Source organism: Dromiciops gliroides, chromosome 6 (assembly GCF_019393635.1).
Source record: "Dromiciops gliroides isolate mDroGli1 chromosome 6, mDroGli1.pri, whole genome shotgun sequence".
Taxonomy (NCBI): Eukaryota; Metazoa; Chordata; class Mammalia; order Microbiotheria; family Microbiotheriidae; genus Dromiciops; species Dromiciops gliroides.
Genome location: NC_057866.1, coordinates 273,275,232 through 273,293,490, shown reverse-complemented (window position 1 = coordinate 273,293,490; position 18,259 = coordinate 273,275,232). Strand labels below are relative to the sequence as shown.

Below are 18,259 nucleotides of genomic sequence, written 5' to 3'. Positions count from 1 at the left end.
CTCGTTTTTGGCTGCTAAGCAAAGAACTTATACATTGGGACATATGTATGTATACATACACATAAATGTTTATATACATACACATTTAATATGTAGGCCATTTCCCTTTTTCTTTTGTTCTCTTTGGGCTGTGTATCTAGTAGTTAGATCCCCGGGTTAGAAGGTATGCACAACTTAGTAACTTTAGGCCAACTTCATGATCGACTGGTGAAGAAACTGAGGCTTCAGTTATTGAATTGACTTGCTCAAGGTGAAAGGTGGTTAAGTGACAGGACCAAGATTCAAACCCAGGTCCTTTGATTCCAAAGCCAGGGCTCTTCCCCTGAATTCTTAAAGCCTCATCACAACTAAAGCCCAAAGTCTTTGCTCTAAAGTGAGCTGAGGGGAGCTAAGGCTCCAGAAAGCAAAGAGCAAGAACCAACAGAGTCAGTAAAAGACATTTCTGGGTACACCGTCATGGCTTCCTTGCCAACAAACTGCCCTTGAAATGATTCTAGCTTTCTCTGCATCTTTTCTAACTAAAGAATATCAGTGACCACTAACATGTCTGTTCCACCTCCTGTGGACATTGTCACACTAGTGTCTTCCAAAGTTTTTCTAATAGTATACCCCTATCAGTAAAAAAAAAATCTCTGAGTACCCAACTTCAATATCTGTGTACTTATTTGCAATTATACACATTGACTGCTTCACCAATAATTGTGTATATTATAAGACTTGGACAAAAATAGATATTTTTTTTAAATGAGATAAAGATCAACCACAGACAAAAGGGGGCCATGGGAGTTTATTGAGTAGGGAGGCAACAACACCAGACCTATGCTTTAGAAAAATCACTTTGACAATTATGTGGAAGATGGATCAGAGATGGGGGAGACTGGAGGCAGGGAGATCTATTAGGAGGCTACTTTAATATTCTAGGCAAGAGCTCAGGAGGACCTGAACTAGGGTGAGGGAGGTATGAATAGAGAGAAGTGAAGAGACATGAGAGATGTTATGGAGGTCTCAAAATATTAAAATATCTAGGTAAGATACAACTAAGATATCAAAATACTGGCTATCTAGGAGAAGCAGAAGTGGGAACTTGGGTTGCTTGAAGGCTAGAGGTGCTAACAGTAATAAGCATGTTTGGAATAGGAGAGTGTTTGGAAGAAAGATAATATGTAATGAGATCGGCTTGTTAGATCATAAACCATCTGTACTTACTCATTATGAGTGACTCTCTCTACCTAATAATGCAGGAGGGAAGTGGGAATATTACTCACTGTTCACTGCTCCTGGGCACAGAACTGGTCCTCCTGCAGTGAGGTGACCTGGGGGATATGGGGTAGGTGAGGTTGTGTTGGAGACAAACTCCTCAAATGGTCATTGTGAGAAAGAGTGAGATGTGACTCTTCTTTCTACATTCTGATTGGCTGATCACATCGCAAGCCCTGGAGACCACTGACTTAGAGGATAAAATCCTATGAAAGAAATTCATTACCTATTAACCCTAGTGAAAAAGGAAGTATTTGGTGGAAGCCAAGCAAGATCTGAATCAGGACTAGTCTGACTCTTGGATCTGGGCTGATTTATTTTTCCTTTTCAGCCTGACTCTTTCATGAACTCAACCCTCAATTTCTCACCTCTATGCATTTACCAAAGCCATTCACCCATGCTTGGAATGTATTCCCTCCTTATTTCTGCCTCTCAGAGTCCCCACAAATCCTTCACTGATCACCCCCATCCTTAGGACTTATTCCTTCCTCAATTTTTCTTGTACTATGTTTATTTGTACCCATATTATGTCCCCTAGTGTGATGCAAAGTTGGTGTCTTTGTCTCACTGGTGCCTAGGACAGAGCCTTCCAGAGAGTAGGTGCCAAATGATATTTGTTGAATGAAATTTAATCCAGGACAATGTCCCCATTTCCCCCACCCATCCTGGGCAGACCCTCATTACCTCATAGGCATCTTTGATGTTCAAGGGTTGCCCCAGAGCTGCCACATGTCCCACGATTCCCTTGTTCCATTCCAAGCGGATACAGCTATTGGAAGCTTCTTCCAGGGTAGAGCCTTCTGCCACATCAAACAGGCGACTGATGAGGAATTTGTCATTGGAGCTGTCCTCACAGACCAAGAAAAGGGAATAGCGATCAGCGGAGATCAGCCCATGGATGTGTAAGAAGATTTTGTGACAAAGCGCTGTGACATCCAAATGACTAGAAATATCTTTCACAAGCTCCAAGAGCCTTGAGCACTGATCTCCTGTATCAGCACCAAACCTGGGGGGCTGTAGAGGCATCTGTTCCTTCTTTTCCGCCTCACAGAGGAAGCTCACGGTTCCTTCAGCGTCCTTGACGACAATGGGCCGGAGTGGCCTGTCGAACTCTGAGGCTGAGATCTTCCTGGTGGGGGTGCCAGGGGCAGTGGTTTCAGAACGGGGACTCTGCTGAGTAGGACAAGAGCAGGACTCCGTGTGACCTCTGACTCCTTCCTTACAGACTGGGATAGGATGAATTCTCTCAGCAAACCATGCATTGACCATTTCTCTGCAGAATGAAATAGTCCAAAATGAGTTGATATTTCACCGAGAGGAGGAGAGAGAACTTAACTCACATTTAGGAAAACTAATCAGAGAATGAACAATTAAATATTTGATTTACCAGGAAAAATCCAATTAATCCACAAGCATTTATTAAGCACTGACTATGTGTCAGGCACTGAGCAAAGTGCCAAGGATATAAAGAAAGGGAAACACAGCCACCGGTAGAACTCAGGGGATTTCTTTAATGCAGAAAGGAGTGCATTTGCTGCAATTAGCATTTCAGTGATATTAACTCTCAATTACCCATACAAAGCTTATTTAATTATAACCCATAATACATCTAGGCTGCCTCCTCTACAATCATTTGGTTTTTGCTCACAGAATAAAAATGGAAATTTAATATTAACCTAAGGAAAATGTGATTAACAAGGCAAATCCAGTAGGGTTAAGCCTAAGGATTTATTCCAAAATGAAATATCAATGACTTTTAAAAAAGATGTCTGCTATTTTAGATGATCTGTTAGGGCATATAAAGTGGTATGGGGGGAGGTAAGAACATCATAAGGAAACAGAACACCCTTCACATTGCAAATGAAGAAGAACATACAGTCAATAATTACACAAATGAAGAAGAACATACAGTCAATAATTACACATGTTTCTAATAGACTCTTTTGTCAAACAATCAGACATAATAAGGTGTGGCTATGAATCAAGGTTGATTTCTTAAGTAACCAGGACCTGTGAGTTTTGTGCCTTCAAAGTAGCTATGGACATACAGGCCATCAAAACTGCCACTGTTCAGCCCCCTCCTCTTCCCCTTCATTTTTTCTTGTTTACATCACAGACAAATTAAGAATGTAAAAGAACATTCTTGTTAGTCCATAGTCACAGCTCGTTGTTAACCTGGCTTGAACAATTACCTTGGCTCAGAATGGCCTTTTTGTTCATTTCCAAAAATCAAATCTTGCCTCAAAAGAACAAGGGGGAATGTCACAATTGGGGAAATTCCAATACTTTAAAAAAATTAATTTCATTTTATTTGCCATTCCAAATTCTCTCCCTCCCACCTCCCTCTACCCCATCCATCAAAAGAGCAAGAAAAACAAAACGCATCAAAACATGTACAAAGACAAGAAATTTCTGCATTAGCCATCTCTCTCTCTGTATATATATGTATGTATGTGTGTATGTATGTATGCACACACACATGCTTGATTCGACACTTCATTCGCTCTTCGCTTACACTGTGTTGATGAGTTACTTATTCTTTCACAATTGATTATCTTTACAATATTGCAATTATTGTATGAATTGTTTTCCTGGTTTTGCTCACTTCACTTTGCATCCATTCATATAACTCTTCCCAGGTTTTTCTGAAGCCATCACCTTTATCATTTCTTATAGCATAATAGTATTCCATCACATTCATACATGACAACTTGTTCAGCCATACCCAGTTGATGGGCAGCCCAATTAATTTTCAATTCTTTAGCTTGAGCTAAAACTTCTGTAAGAAATCTGATTGAAAGGGTGGTAGGGTGTCAAGAAAAAGATAGATGTACATAGAAATGAATCAATTAATGTATTTTTCTAAGAATGTATTAAGCACTTACTGTGTGTCAAGAACTGTGCTAAGCTCTGAGAATACAAATTAAGACAGTCTCTGCCATCAAGTAACTTATATTGTAATAAGGCAAATAATTTTTAGGGGAGTAGAGTTGTGGCTTAGGAAAGTATTTTCATTTGGCAAATTACAAGGATGGTAAGTGAAGCTCAAGAAAAGTAGGTTGATATGCCTTTTCAAGGAACAATGACAGAGTTATTTGATTATTGATTTGAGTTCAGAACTGAGAAAGGCAGAGGGATGAAGCAATGACACATGGAGAAGATTGGAGGAATGAAGGAAGGGAGGGAGGGAGGAAGGGAAGAAGGGAGAGAGGGTTAGGAAGAAGGGAGAGAGAGGAACAGAGGAACACAGAGAGAGAGACAGGCAGAGACAGATATACATACACACACACACACACACACATATATATATATATATACAGAGAGAGAGAGAGAGAGAGAGAGAGAGAGAGAGAGAGAGAGAGAGAGAGAGAGAGAGGATTGCATTGAGGGACTGTACTATAGGCTGCCTGACCAAATGGAAGATATGAATCATCATCAAACTAGAAGAGACACAAGATATAACAGCAAAAGAGCACTCCAACTCTGGAGACATCTTTTAACAGTCCCATTTTGCTAAAACCAGGGTACCTGATAAAAGCCTGACTTCCATCTCCTAACAAGTAGTCGAAACAATAGTGGAAAATACACCTCTGACTTGTCACAGGTTAATAGGATCACAGATTCAGAGCTAGAAGGGACAAGCCCTGGATAGTTAAGTGGGGGTAGCCAGAATACTGAAAGATGACACACTGTCTTATAATCTGTGATAACTAAGACTACCGGGCATATGCTGAACACAAGAACCCTAGACTTGAAGAACACAATTTTCATAGTTTCCATAAGCAACAGATACAATCCCATCCTTTGAGACATCAAAAAGGATGATGGGACAAAAGGGAGGGGAAGTTCTAAAATATGAAATTTTGACAATATCAATGAAAAAGAAAATGACAGGGGTGATGGTGGGGGAGGGCATTGGAAGAAACCACTGTGATTGCAAAGGGAATTCAAATGAGACTACATTTTAAATTGTCATTTATAACAGGTATGAAAAGGGACATAGAAACAAGAACAAACAGGACAGGTGGCCTAATGTCTATAGATAGTGACACTGTCCTTTCCCAACAGGGAAAATGACATTGAAAGAAATGAAAGATCTAACAGAGTTGAAAAGAGATTGAAACCTGAGATAGTGGAGAGTCAACAAGAGATCATACCTAGCTACTTTAAATGAGTCCTACTCTCTAGGCTAAGAATCACATTCCCAAAGATTAAGATAACTTGCTGTGATGGCTAAACCAATGTCAGTAATCTCTGAGTAACTAGGCAAAATGGAAGAGGAAGCTGGACACAAACACAGACAGATGGCGCTCTGATCTTGACAAGAGAAAGAAAGTTATAAACCATAGACATGATGAGCATTTCAATTTAGGCAGAATTCTGCAAATATTTTTAAATGAGTGGCTTACAAGCACTTACAGGGGAAGGGTACTACTAGACCTACACTCCAATGAGAGTAAGGAGAGAAGAAAAGGACTCCTATGTACAAAAATATTTATAGCTGTTCTTTTTGCAGTCACTAGAACTGAAAACTAGGCAGCTAGGTGACACAGTGAATAAAGTGCCAGCCCTGGAATCAGGAGGACCTGAGTTCAAATCAAGCCAACTGTGTGACCTTGGGCAAGTCACTTAACCCTCACTGCACCACAAAAAAAAGAAATGAAAACTATAGGAGTGCCCATCAATTGGGGAATGGTATGTGAATATATTGGAATACTATTGTGCCATAAGAAAGGAGATTTTTTTTTTATAGTGAGGCAATTGGGGTTAAGTGACTTGCCCAGGGTCACACAGCTAGTAAGTGTTAAGTGTCAGGTCCTCCTGACTCCAGGGCCAGTGCTCTATCCACTGCACCACCTAACTGCCCCAAGAAAGGAGATTTCAGGGGCAGCTAGGTGGCACAGTGGATAGAGCACCGGCCCTGGATTCAGGAGGACCTGAGTTTAAATCCCGCCTCAGACACTTAACACTTACTAGCTGTGTGACCCTGGGCAAGTCACTTAACCCCAATTGCCCCCCAAAAACAAGAAAAACCCAAACAAACAAGAAAGGAGATTTCAAAGAAACTTGGGAAGATCTATGTGAACTGATGCAGATAGAAGCGAGCAGAGCTAGAAAAACAATTTATAAAATAATAACAACACTGTAAAAAAAAACCCAATGATATTGAAAGATGTGTGAACTCCTAACACAATGACCAACCATAATTGCAGAGCACAGCTGATGTAGTACACTAACCAAGCTTTTGACAGAGGGGTTACAGACTCAAGGTGCAAAATGAAACATACAGTTTTATACATGGCCAATGTGGAAGTTTATTTTGCTTATGAAATATGGAAAAGACATAGATGCAGAAGATTTATTTCTTTAGATAATAGAATGAAGAACTTAAAATATACAAATGAGTTGGAAAGATGCACTGCAACTAACAAAATGGAAAGGAAGGTAATAAGAATTTATTAAATACCTACTGTATGTCAAATATGACGCAAAGCACTTAAAATATTTTCTCATTTGATTCTCCCATTAACCCCCAGAGGTAGGTGCCAATATTATTCCCTCAGGCAAACAGAGAAACAAGATAAAATTTATTAAGAATAAAGTCATTGGAGCAGCTAAGTGGCACAGTGGATAAAGCACCAGCCCTGGATTCAGGAGTACCTGAGTTCAAATCTGGCCTCAGACACTTGACACTTACTAGCTGTGTGACCCTGGGCAAGTCACTTAACCCCCATTGCCCCGCAAAAAAAATAATAAAGTCATCAATTAATTACCTAGGAAGAAATTCCTTATTTTACAAAAACTGTCAGGAAAATTGTAAAACAGCCTGGTAGAAATTAGGTTTAGATAAACACCTTACATCACATTCCACAATTCATTCTAGATGGATATATGACCTTAATATTAAAGATTATACTATACAAAAATGAAAAGAGAAATAGAACATATACCTTTCACAGTTATGGGCAGGAGATTTATTTTTAACCAGACTAGAGAAAGAGGCAATTACAAAAAGTAAAATAGATAATTTGATTACTTGAAATGAAAAACTTATGCACAGATAAAATCAGTGCACCTAGAATAAGAAGGGAAATGGTTGAATGGGAAAAAAAATCTTTGTATTAAATTTCTCTAAGGGTTTGGTATTCAAGATATGTAAATAATAAATATATTTAAGACTAATAGTCATTCACCAATAGATAAATGGTCAAAGGATATGAACAAACAATTCTCAAAAGAACCATAACATATTCACAACCACATGAAAGAATGACCAAAATCATTAATTATAAGAGAAACACAAATCAAATACATTAAGTATAAGTGAAATACAAATCAGGCCTCACTTTACAGCATGCAAATTGGCAAAGGCGATGAAAGATGGCAACAGTTAATGTTTGAGGGGGCATGGAATGATAGGTGCATTAATATAGTGCTGGTGAAGTTGTGAAATGTACAACCATTTTGGAAAGCAATTCAGAAATATCCAAATAAAGTAACTATAATGTCCATTTTCTTTGAACCAGAGACTTCTTTATTGGGTTTATACCTCAAGAAAGCTATAGATAATAAAGTGATCATATACAAAAAAATCTAAATCTATCTATCTACCTCTCTATTTTAAGTAATGAACATTTTTATTTATAGTTTGGGGTTCCAATTTTTATCCCTCCTTCCCTCCCTCCCCTCCCCCCTGTGGTAAGCAATCAGATGTTATACATGTATGATTATGTAATACATTACAATATTAGTCATTTTGTATAAGAAAACTTGAAAAAATAAAAAAAATGAAAGAAAGTGAAAAATGGCATGCTTCAGTCTATGTTCCATCAATATTAGTTCTTTCTTTGGAGATGGACAGTATGCTTCATCAATAGTCCTTTGGGATTGTCTTGGATCGTTATATTGTTGAGAATTGTTAAGTCTTTCACAGTTCTTTATCAAACAATATTGCTGTCTCTGTACACAATGTTCTCTTGGTTCTTCTCACTTCACTATACAAGTCTTTCCAGGCCTTTCTGAAATCATCCTGCTTGCCATTTCTTATAGCACAATAATATTCCTTCACCATCATATACCACAGTTTGTTTAGCCATTCCCCAATTGATGGGTACTCTTTGATTTCCAATTCTTAGCCAACACAACAAAATATTTATACTATCACTTTTTGGGATAGATAGCAAAGAATTGGAAACAAAGTAGACACCCATCAATTGGGGAATGGCTTAAATAAATTTTGGTATATGAATGGAATAGAACATTAATGCACTATAAGAAATGATGTGTGTGATGAATACAGAGAAGCATGGAAAGATCTACATGAACTGATGCAGAATGAAGTGAGCAGAATCAAGAAAACAATATATTCAATGACTACAATAATGTAAATGGAAAGAACAACCACATACTAAAAGATCAAATGCGAATGTAACAAAATTACAAAGATCAAGTAAGACTTGAATATGAGAAGAATCCCCAACCCACCCTTTGATGGAGGTGGGAGATCCACAGGTGTTATACATTGCACATGTTTTCAGACTTCTTCAATATATCTATCAGTTGTTCTGATTTTTTTCTTTTCAAAATACTATTTGTTATATGGGATGGCTCTCTGGTTGGGGAAAAGGGAGGAAGAAGGACACTGGGGTTAAATATAATGTTGTAAGGAACAGAAGACATCAATAAAGACTTATTTAACTGGTCCAACCATTCCGGAGAACAATTTGGAACTATGCCCAAAGGTCTATAAAACTGTACATACCCTCTGACCCTGAAATATCACTACTAGGTCTGTATCACAAAGAGATCCAAGAAAAATGGAAAGGACTTAAATGTACAAAAATATTCATAGAAGCTATTTTTGTGGTGGTAAAGAATTAGAAATTAAAGAGATGCCCAGCAGTTGGGGGAATGAATAAACAAATTGTATTATATAGTTGTGATTGCATACTATTGTGCTGTAAGAAATGACAAGCGGATTGGTTCAAAAAAACCTGGGAAATCTTGTATGAACTGATGCAAAGTGAAGTGAGCAGAACTGGAATACTCTATACAGTAAGAGTAATATTATAATGATGATCAACTGTGAAAGACTTAGTGACTCTCATCAATGCAACGATTGACAATTCCAAAGAACTCAAGATGAAAAATGTTATCCATATCCAGAGAGACTGAAGGACTCTAAGTGCAGATGGAAGTATATATTTTTTCTACTTTCTTTATTTTTCTTGCTTTTTTTTTCAACATGGCTTATATGTGTGCGAAAATAATGGGATTTGGGGGACTCAGACCCCCCACACACACACACATACATACACAGGAACTCCGGCTGGTTTTGTGGGGCCAGCCCAGAGTCAAGAGAATTTCAAAAGAAATGTAGATCAACCTTCTTGACTAACTAAAGGAAGTTAACTAACTTAAGACCACCTTCAAGGCATGTCAATCAATGGATTTGAATGCTACCAAACAATTAGCTTGGAGCAGTGTGTAGGGACTGCCTCTCTTCCAGACTACAGGTAGCTTCCACTCTCACAGGCACAGAAATTTCCTCTTTTTGGCCTGAGACTCTGAGGTGGTGGGCACATGTCTGGTTCTAGGGATAGTAAATAGGTGACCATATTTAATTTTACATGTCACATATGGAAATAGTCTTTCATTCTTTAGGGAAGCTAGGTAGCATAGTAGTTAGAGTGCCAGGCCTGGAGTTAAGAAGACTCATCTTCCTGAGTTCAAACCTGGCCTCAGATACTTACTAGCTATGTCACCCTGGGCAACATACTTAACTGTTTGCCCCAGTTTCTTCATCTGTCAAATGAGCTAGGGAAGAAAATGGCAAACCAGACGAGTGTTACGGAAACCCCAAATGGGGTCATGAAGAGACAGACATGGCTGAAATGCCTGAACAACATGCATAATGGATAGCATATTGCTTGCCTTCCCAGTGGATGGGAGAGGGGTTGGAGGGAGGTCATGAATTTGGAACTCAAAATTTTAAAATAAATTAAGATACTTATTTTTTAGAAAGTAAAAAAAGAAACAACCTCAGACAGAACAGGCTAAATTACAGTTGCTGAGAAGATGACTTAGGGATCTAATTCACCCCTAATGTGAATTGATACTATGCCAAGGCTGCCAAGCCCAATCTTAGGCTGTATTAATAGGAGGGCCAGCAGGAGACAGGAAAGAAGAGCCCCACAGCATTGTGCTCAGGTCAGATAACACCTACAACACTGAGATCATCTGTGTGAACCATATTTCAAAGGGGCCTTGGTAAAGTGGGACCCACATCAGAGTTGTGCATCCAGGAGGGGGCAACCAAGGATGGTGAAGGAATATAAAACCATTCCACATAATGAAAGGTTGACAGAACTGAGGATGTTAATCAAGGGTAAGAGGCAGAGCAGGCATAATCACTATCTCTAAATATAGGAAGCTTGTCATCTAGAAGAAATATTATCTACATTTTATAGCACCAGAGGGCAGAATAAGGACCAATGAATTAATCACTCAACCACCATGTTGGCATAATGGATAAAGCTCTGAGCCTGGAGTCTGGAAGACTCATCTTTCTGAGTTCGATTCTGGCCTCAGACACTTACTAGCTGTGTGATTCTGGGCAAGTCAGTCAACCCTGTTTACCTCAGTTTCCTCATCCATCAAATAAGCTGAAGAAGGGAATAGCAAACCATTCCAGTATCTGCCAAGAAAACCCCAAATGGAGTCATGAAGAGTCAGACATGACTGAACAACAACAAAGCATTTCTAATGCCATGGCTACTATGTTCCAGGCACATTAGAAGATGAAGATTTATTTTTAATGTGAAAGCATCTGACCTCAAAGAGCTTATATTCTAACAAAAGAAAAATACGCACATAAATATATACATGGAACATATACAAAGGAAAAGAGAGGAAACAGAAGAACCATGTATATAGTTACAGCAACATTGTAACCACAAACTTTGAAAGACTTAGCAACTCTAATCAACACAATGATCCACCACAATTCCAGATGACTCATAATGAAGCATGCTATCCACCTCCAGATAGAAAACTGATGGACTCAGAGGAAAGATTGATGCTTGTTTTCTTGTTTCTCTCTCCTTTCTTCCTTCCTTCCTTCCTTCCTTCCTTCCTTCCTTCCTTCCTTCCTTCCTTCCTTCCTTCCTTCCTTCCTTCCTTCCTTCCTTCCTTCCTTCCTTCCTTTGAACAGGGCTAATGCAGGAATTTGTTTTGCAAGAGAAACAAGAGCTACATGTATAGATTTGAGAGAAATGATAATTAAACCCAAGGGCTCTATAACTAAATAACTAAACAAAACAGGAGAAAAATGGTAATGAGTCTCCCAAAATATGCTTCACATTCATACAGCTGCATTGAGTGGATATTCCATTCCTTTGTAGGCTGTCCTATAGTTAATTGTTGAGACAGATACTCCAAGCCTCATCTTTCCCACCCATAAAATGAAAGGACTAGATCAGATGACTTCTAAAACTCCCTTTCAAGTATAAACCTATGCTACTATTTTTCTGTGAAGACTGAAAATATTTCCAAAGACAAAAGAGAGAGCACTGACCATAAAATATTCCTGCCATCATTATGGGGGTGATGGCTAAGAGAGAGGTTACCAAATGAAAAAGACAAACTTGAGAAATTGGATTTGAAACCACACGCACCCAGCCCAGCATCCAGCCCACAGAATGAGGAACAAGGTCAGCCCCAAACCCTCGCCCTCCACAAGCATGCCCATTCCATATGGTAAGTCTGTAATTTGCATTTCTTTCACCCACAACATGGATCGTGTAGGAGAAGTCATTTCTGAGGGCCAAAAGATTCACTTTGTATTAGAAAGTATCTTCTAAAAAAACAAATTTTTAAAAAAAATGCATCAGATACCAACAAGCTTTGGTTGCTAGCTATGTGATCGCTGTCTGAAGCCTCATTTGCAGTCATGTACCTTTTATACAAAGTTCAGACTACTGTAATGAAAACAACACAAAACAGGTATGACCTCATAGATCTTGAGATGGTGGAAATCTTAGTAGCTGTTGTAAACCATCCCCTCCACCTCATTTTGCTGATGAAGTAATTAAGGCACTTGTCCAATGCCACACAGCTAGTAAGTCTCAGAAGAACTTTTTCTGACACCCTCCAGGATAGCACTCTTTCCAAGGAGTCACCCTCTCTCTCTTGCCTCTCCACCTTGCCGTTGACCAACAATGGAGGAAATGTTCCCTTATCTGAAGTCCCTTTTCAAAGCCCTTTTCTCATGACAACTTCTGAGGCTGACTGTACAAGAATTCTCAAGAGTCCAAGCAAGCCAGAGCAGCCCTTTGGGCAAATTCATTTGGAGTCATGTGGCATCAGCATGGGAAGACAATCCCACTGAGGGTGGCTTCTTCCCAAGACAGTCCAGTAGGGATAACCATGCCCCAAACTCCAGGAAGACCTTGAGGTGGAGCCCAGTAATAGTAGGGTATGGCAGAGATGAAGCTCAGAACTCCTTAATGTTGGCATCTGGGTGGGAAGCTCTGTTTGTTCAATGCTAGCACCTTATGGCTCTGGATATTATTATTATTCCCACTTTAAAGACTGGGAAAATTGAGGCTCAAAAATCCACACCCATGATTACAGGTAGGACATGCAAAGGCCTATAATCAAATCCAAATCTTCAGACTCTAAGTCCAGCATTCTTTCTACCATATAAGGCCTCACCTGGTCCAATAATTTCTTCCAGAACTCAACATCGCCAACTTGTACTCATTTGTCTGAGTCCATGCCTTGTTTCTCCCCAATAAAATATAATTTCCCTGAGGGCAGGCACTGTTGGAATTCAGCCTTCGTGTCCAGTCCAGGTGCCTAACAACATTCCTGCTTGTTAATCTGTTATTCTGAATTTCAGTGTATGTAAATTCTCATGCAGGACTCCCTTTGTAAGACCCTCTGGATGGCCTGGGAGTTTGCTTGATTTTCTGAACCATGATTACCATGAGTCCTTCATTAAATCAAATTCTAACCTTTCTGCATTGAAAGAAATACTTTACCTCTGCAAATTCATTCTTAGGCCTTCCGCACAAATCTCCATTCCTCCCAATCTTCTTCTCCTTCCTCTTCTTTTAATTCCATTCTTCCCTTGTTCCTTTCCATACAATTTATTCCCAAGGAAACCCAAAAGGAGAATGGAAGCTATGGGGAGGCCAGTTTCCCAGGAATAAATGCAAGAACTTCCTAAAAACTAGATAGGAATAGAGGATAGAGCCTGGGATTTTACTGGTGGAATGAGGAAACTTCCTTTACCAATGCAGGTTCATCAGCACCTTCTCTTTGGTTTATATCATAGAAAGAGGCCTAGACCACTGAAAGGGCACATGACTGGACTGGGATCACATGGCCAATATGTGTCCTCTTTAATAAGTAGAACTGATCAAAAACGATGTGCTGCTTACTTTAAAAAAAAACAACATTTTTTCAATGTATAGTATTTTATTTCCTCTCCCACACCTAACTCTCCTTCACTACTGGTATTCAAGCAGTCTAGACAAGCATCCATCAGCTGTTCTAGACAGGAGTCATCATCATATAATTCGGATAAGGGTAGGACTAAATGACATTTACACCTTCTGCTAACACAAAGATTCTAAGGTATGAAAAGTAACAGAAGACCCTTGTGATTACATAGGGAGGGAATGATTGACCTGCTCCAAGAATCTCATTTCCCTATGACATAACAGAAGTAAGAGAAAGCAGCAAAGTCTAAGAGTTAGACATCAGGGCTCTCCAACCAATTCTCTAGATAGCTGCTACCTACATAAAGGACGTTAAATCAGAGGGCCTCAGAGCCTTAACTGCCAATTCTGTAAAATGGGCGGGCCACCATCCACCAACCTCATGGGGCTTCTACAATCACCCAAGGCAAAATATGAACATGAAAGGACACTGAAAATGAAAAAAATCAAGGAAAGAGCCCTAGACCAGAGATGTCCTTCAGTAAGATTCTTTGTTCTTTTTATCAGGGTGGCACCAAGAAATGGAATAAAGAATAGATTCATAAGCCAGTTAAAAGCGACCTTGTCTTTCCACTCAAGTGAAGCCAGGCCATAGGCAGAGGCTGAAGGGCAAAGACAAGTCCAGGGTCACACTCTGGGTGCATAGTTCTACTCAAAGCCCCTTCTAAGTTGCCAAGACTTTAGTTCACAAAGCTTTGTTCAGAAGAGTTTGCTTCTGTCATGAGGTTCACAAAAAGAATTTGTTTCAGTAAAGCGTTGCTCCAACTGACAGCAAATTTAAAAACTTCCATTTTAATCTAAAGATATTAATGCTTTAGGAACTTAAAACAAATCTTCTTAAAAACTAGATATAAGAGTTCATATTTCTATAGGGTTTTTTATCTCTATAGGCACATTTTATGAAACTAAGTAATGTGGTTTTATTACCCCCATTTTATAGACAGGAAAACTGAGGTTCTGAGAGTTTGATTTGTCCACAGTCCCACAGTTAAGAAATGTTGGAGCCTGGGTTTGATTCTAAATTCTGACTCTGAATTCAGTAATATTTCAGCTGTAGCACGGATCTCTAACCACCCCCCCCTGCTTTTTCTTTATTAAACTTAATTTTAATGACTGGGGCAATTCAGTGTAGTGGGAGTTAAGAAGACACCCAGACACCTACTAGCTGTGTAACTCTGGGTAAGTTACATAACCTCTCTGAGACTCAGTTTCCTTTTCTGTAATATGTAGGACTTGGACCGGATGCCCTCCGAAGTCCCTTTCAGCTCCAAATCTCTGATTCTAGGATTGTTAATGAAAGGAACAGACAGTATGGTATAGTAGATAGATGGCCGGCTGTGGAGTCAGGAGACTTTGGATTAGGTCCTTCCCCTAAGACATAGTAGCTGTGTGACCCTGGCAAAACAACAACCTCTCAGGATTGCAGGAAACAAACTAGAAATTGGAAAGGTGTTAGTTACATTGATGGAGGGAGTTCCTTAAAACAATGAAATGACAGGTCTAAACCAGGAAAAAAACAAAACCAGCCAAAACCCCAAATAAAAAATTAAGATTCCAGAAAGTCAAAATAAATCTCCACAAGAGAGATATAATGAAAAGTTTATGGGAACTTTATGTTGTTTTCCATCTTGTCTGATATGTACCCCTTCCTCTTCCTGTCCCAGATCCTTCTATTAGCCCTTCCCCATCATTTTGGAGTAGGAATGTCATCCCATTTCAATCTGAAACACATTCCACTTACCCCTAAGAAGTCAGCTGGACAGCAGGTTCACTTTTTAAACTGAGGTTATACATAATTCATTTGGTTTTGAGAATTTCCCAACATCACTTAGGATCACTGGAAATACCCTGAAGTATCACAGACCCACAGATGAGGGTCCTTACTCTCAGTTAACAATTATGTGATTAACTGGTATCCTGCCATCCCCCGGTCTGTCCCAGCAAATACACAAATTCCTAAACTTGCCTTGTTTTCCTACAGATGGCCAAGCTTTTGATAAATGTTGATACTAAAGTCAAAGTCTCAGTGGTTCATGTTCTCTTCTTGAGATCCAAGTCAACAGTAACCAGCAAAGAACATTACTTCCTCTCATTCCTCACTGTGGGGCAGCTATGTATCACCATAGTAGGTATAGGGCTGGTTCTGTACTCAGAAAGATTCATCTTTGTGAATTCAAATCTGGCCCGAGGGACGTCCTAGCTGTGTGACCCTAGGCAAGTCACTTAACCTTGTTTGTCTCAGTTCTTCATCTGTAAAATGAGCTGGAGAAGAAAATGGTAAACCACTACAGTATCTTTGCCAAGAACCCCCTCCCCCCCAATGGAGAGAAAATGGTAAACCATGCCATTATCTTTGCTAAGAAAATCCCCAAAACAGGGTCACAAAGAGTCAGATGGAACCAAACCACAAGAACAACAAAATTCCTTACTTTAAGCAAGATTTAAATTTAACTGTGAATTCCATGAGAAGCATATTTATTGTCATCTATCCAACTTTAGATGGGATTCCAGATGTTATGGCCTGAATAGCAAAGTCAATGACAACTTAATAGGAAAAGCAGCATCATTACGAGTAATATTTAGCCTACTTTGATTCCACAAGATGTCTTTACAGTCCTCAAGAGGCTGAACCCCTGGGATAATATTAAACCATTGGCAGCATATACCACAAGGAGAGGGCTTCCTGAGCTGAGAGGGACATGTAGCCCCAGGGCTGGCACAATCCATGACTGAGCAAGAAGCAACATTTCTAGAACTTGGAACCCATCAGGAACACTTCAGGCCTTTAATAGTAGAAAAATGAGTGGGGGGGCCCCGCAAAATTTGTATAAAATTTGTATAAAATTGTATAAAATTTGTGAGTGGGTGATACAGAGGACCAGTGGAATCCTCAGAGAAAAAGCTGTTTATTAAACAAGTAGCAGCTACTTTCAACAGTTGTGCACTTAAAAAAAAAGCATGTACTCAAGAAATGAACACCCGATTCTTGATTTGTAAACTAGCAGGCCTAGAGCTCCCAGAAAGGAGCCACTGTCAAGTCACTCCAACTCAGTACTCTCTTTCCCATGGTCCAAGGAGTAAAGCTTCTACAGAAGTTATCCTTGTTACTATGGCTCATGAGCCCCTACCAGTGCACTTCCCATTATATGAAATCAACTGCCATAACACTTCAACTCTTAAACATAAAACATTTACTTAACATTTATTGCAAAAGCAGAAATACTCATAAATCCTACTATTCAAAAGACAAAAGCAAGAATAATCAAGCATCAAGTTAACCCATAAACTTGGGTCACAGTGTCTACAGATCATTCTTAAATGGATCAAGAACATCAAGTCCATTTAAGAATGATCTGTACTATTCACAGCTACTTCTCTGCTACCTGCTCCTCCCTGCTCTCCTGCTGGCCAAAGCCACTCCTGCAAGGTAGTAATGATCTCTTCAGTGGCCGACACTCTCAACAGAGTGTTTCAAGAAAAAAGTTATTTACTCTTTCAATGATGACTAAGTCAGTTCCCAAGAGCCAAAGAATTCCCAAGTTCCTCACATCCGCCATCACCAAGGGATCCTGCTTTTGTCCATTCAGCACCAAGCCTCCTCTCACAGCAAAGAGCAGCTCGGTACAAAACAAACACAAAGTTTGTCTTCCTCCCCATGTTTCTCCTTATCAAGTCAGAGAGGTCAGTAAAGGGCAAAACAGGTGACTCTGAGATGTTTCCCCTTTCTCAGGCTTTAGATGCACCAGAGAGCAATAAGCTCATACAGTTCTGGACAAAGCTTCTAAAGCCTCAAATAAGAGATTCAGTGGTACATCTTTATCTCAAGAAATCCATTTTTTCTGCCATGTATGAGCCCAACAGTATTCATACAAATTCTGCAGTTATTTGATTCCTAATTGCCAATTATAAACTTCAGAACTTTAAAATCAGTCACATGCAAATGAGTGGCTAGACCCCAATGCCCTGGGGCTACTATCAGACCTTATACTACAATCATCTGAGGGAGAGTTAGTACTTTCAGAACAAGTCTCTGTATGTGTCCTCAGCATTTCAACATTTTTTCTGAGCAGCTGTTTATTTACAGGTGGACTTTTTTTTTCATTTCTCCTTACATGAATGTTCTTTCTCTGCCCCTTCCAGCAACCAAACTGTTCTTATACAAAGGAAGTAGTACCTTAAATACACACACACACACACACACACACACACAATTATGGATAGAAGAAGGGAGGGCCTGGAGCATGAGCATGTTTTTGTTCTTAAAATGAAATGGGAAGAACACCCTTGAAACCATCTAAAATGGATTTAATTATGTCAACAAGGATTAAATCATACTCACTAAATTCAATCTAGCAATAGAATTTTTCAATGAAATTTAAACACTTATTTCAGAATGCCTTTCATCTCCAATTTTCCGAGTGCTTTATCATCTTTGCTTGGGAGGTAATAGGGATCCACCGAAGGTTTTTTAGCAGAGTAAACTGAGCTAGTCAATG

General features: G+C 39.4%; 1 protein-coding gene across 4 annotated transcripts in view; it reads right to left on the bottom strand.

The window, feature by feature from the left end:
• Positions 1 to 18,259, bottom strand: part of PDE5A (phosphodiesterase 5A) — a 187,219-nt gene that overhangs the window by 144,729 nt on the left and 24,231 nt on the right. For all 4 annotated transcript variants that reach the window (XM_043971733.1, XM_043971734.1, XM_043971737.1 and 1 more), the window contains exon 2: positions 1,942 to 2,530. In XM_043971733.1, the coding sequence (XP_043827668.1) occupies positions 1,942 to 2,530 (589 nt within the window). The remainder of the gene's footprint in view (positions 1 to 1,941; positions 2,531 to 18,259) is intronic.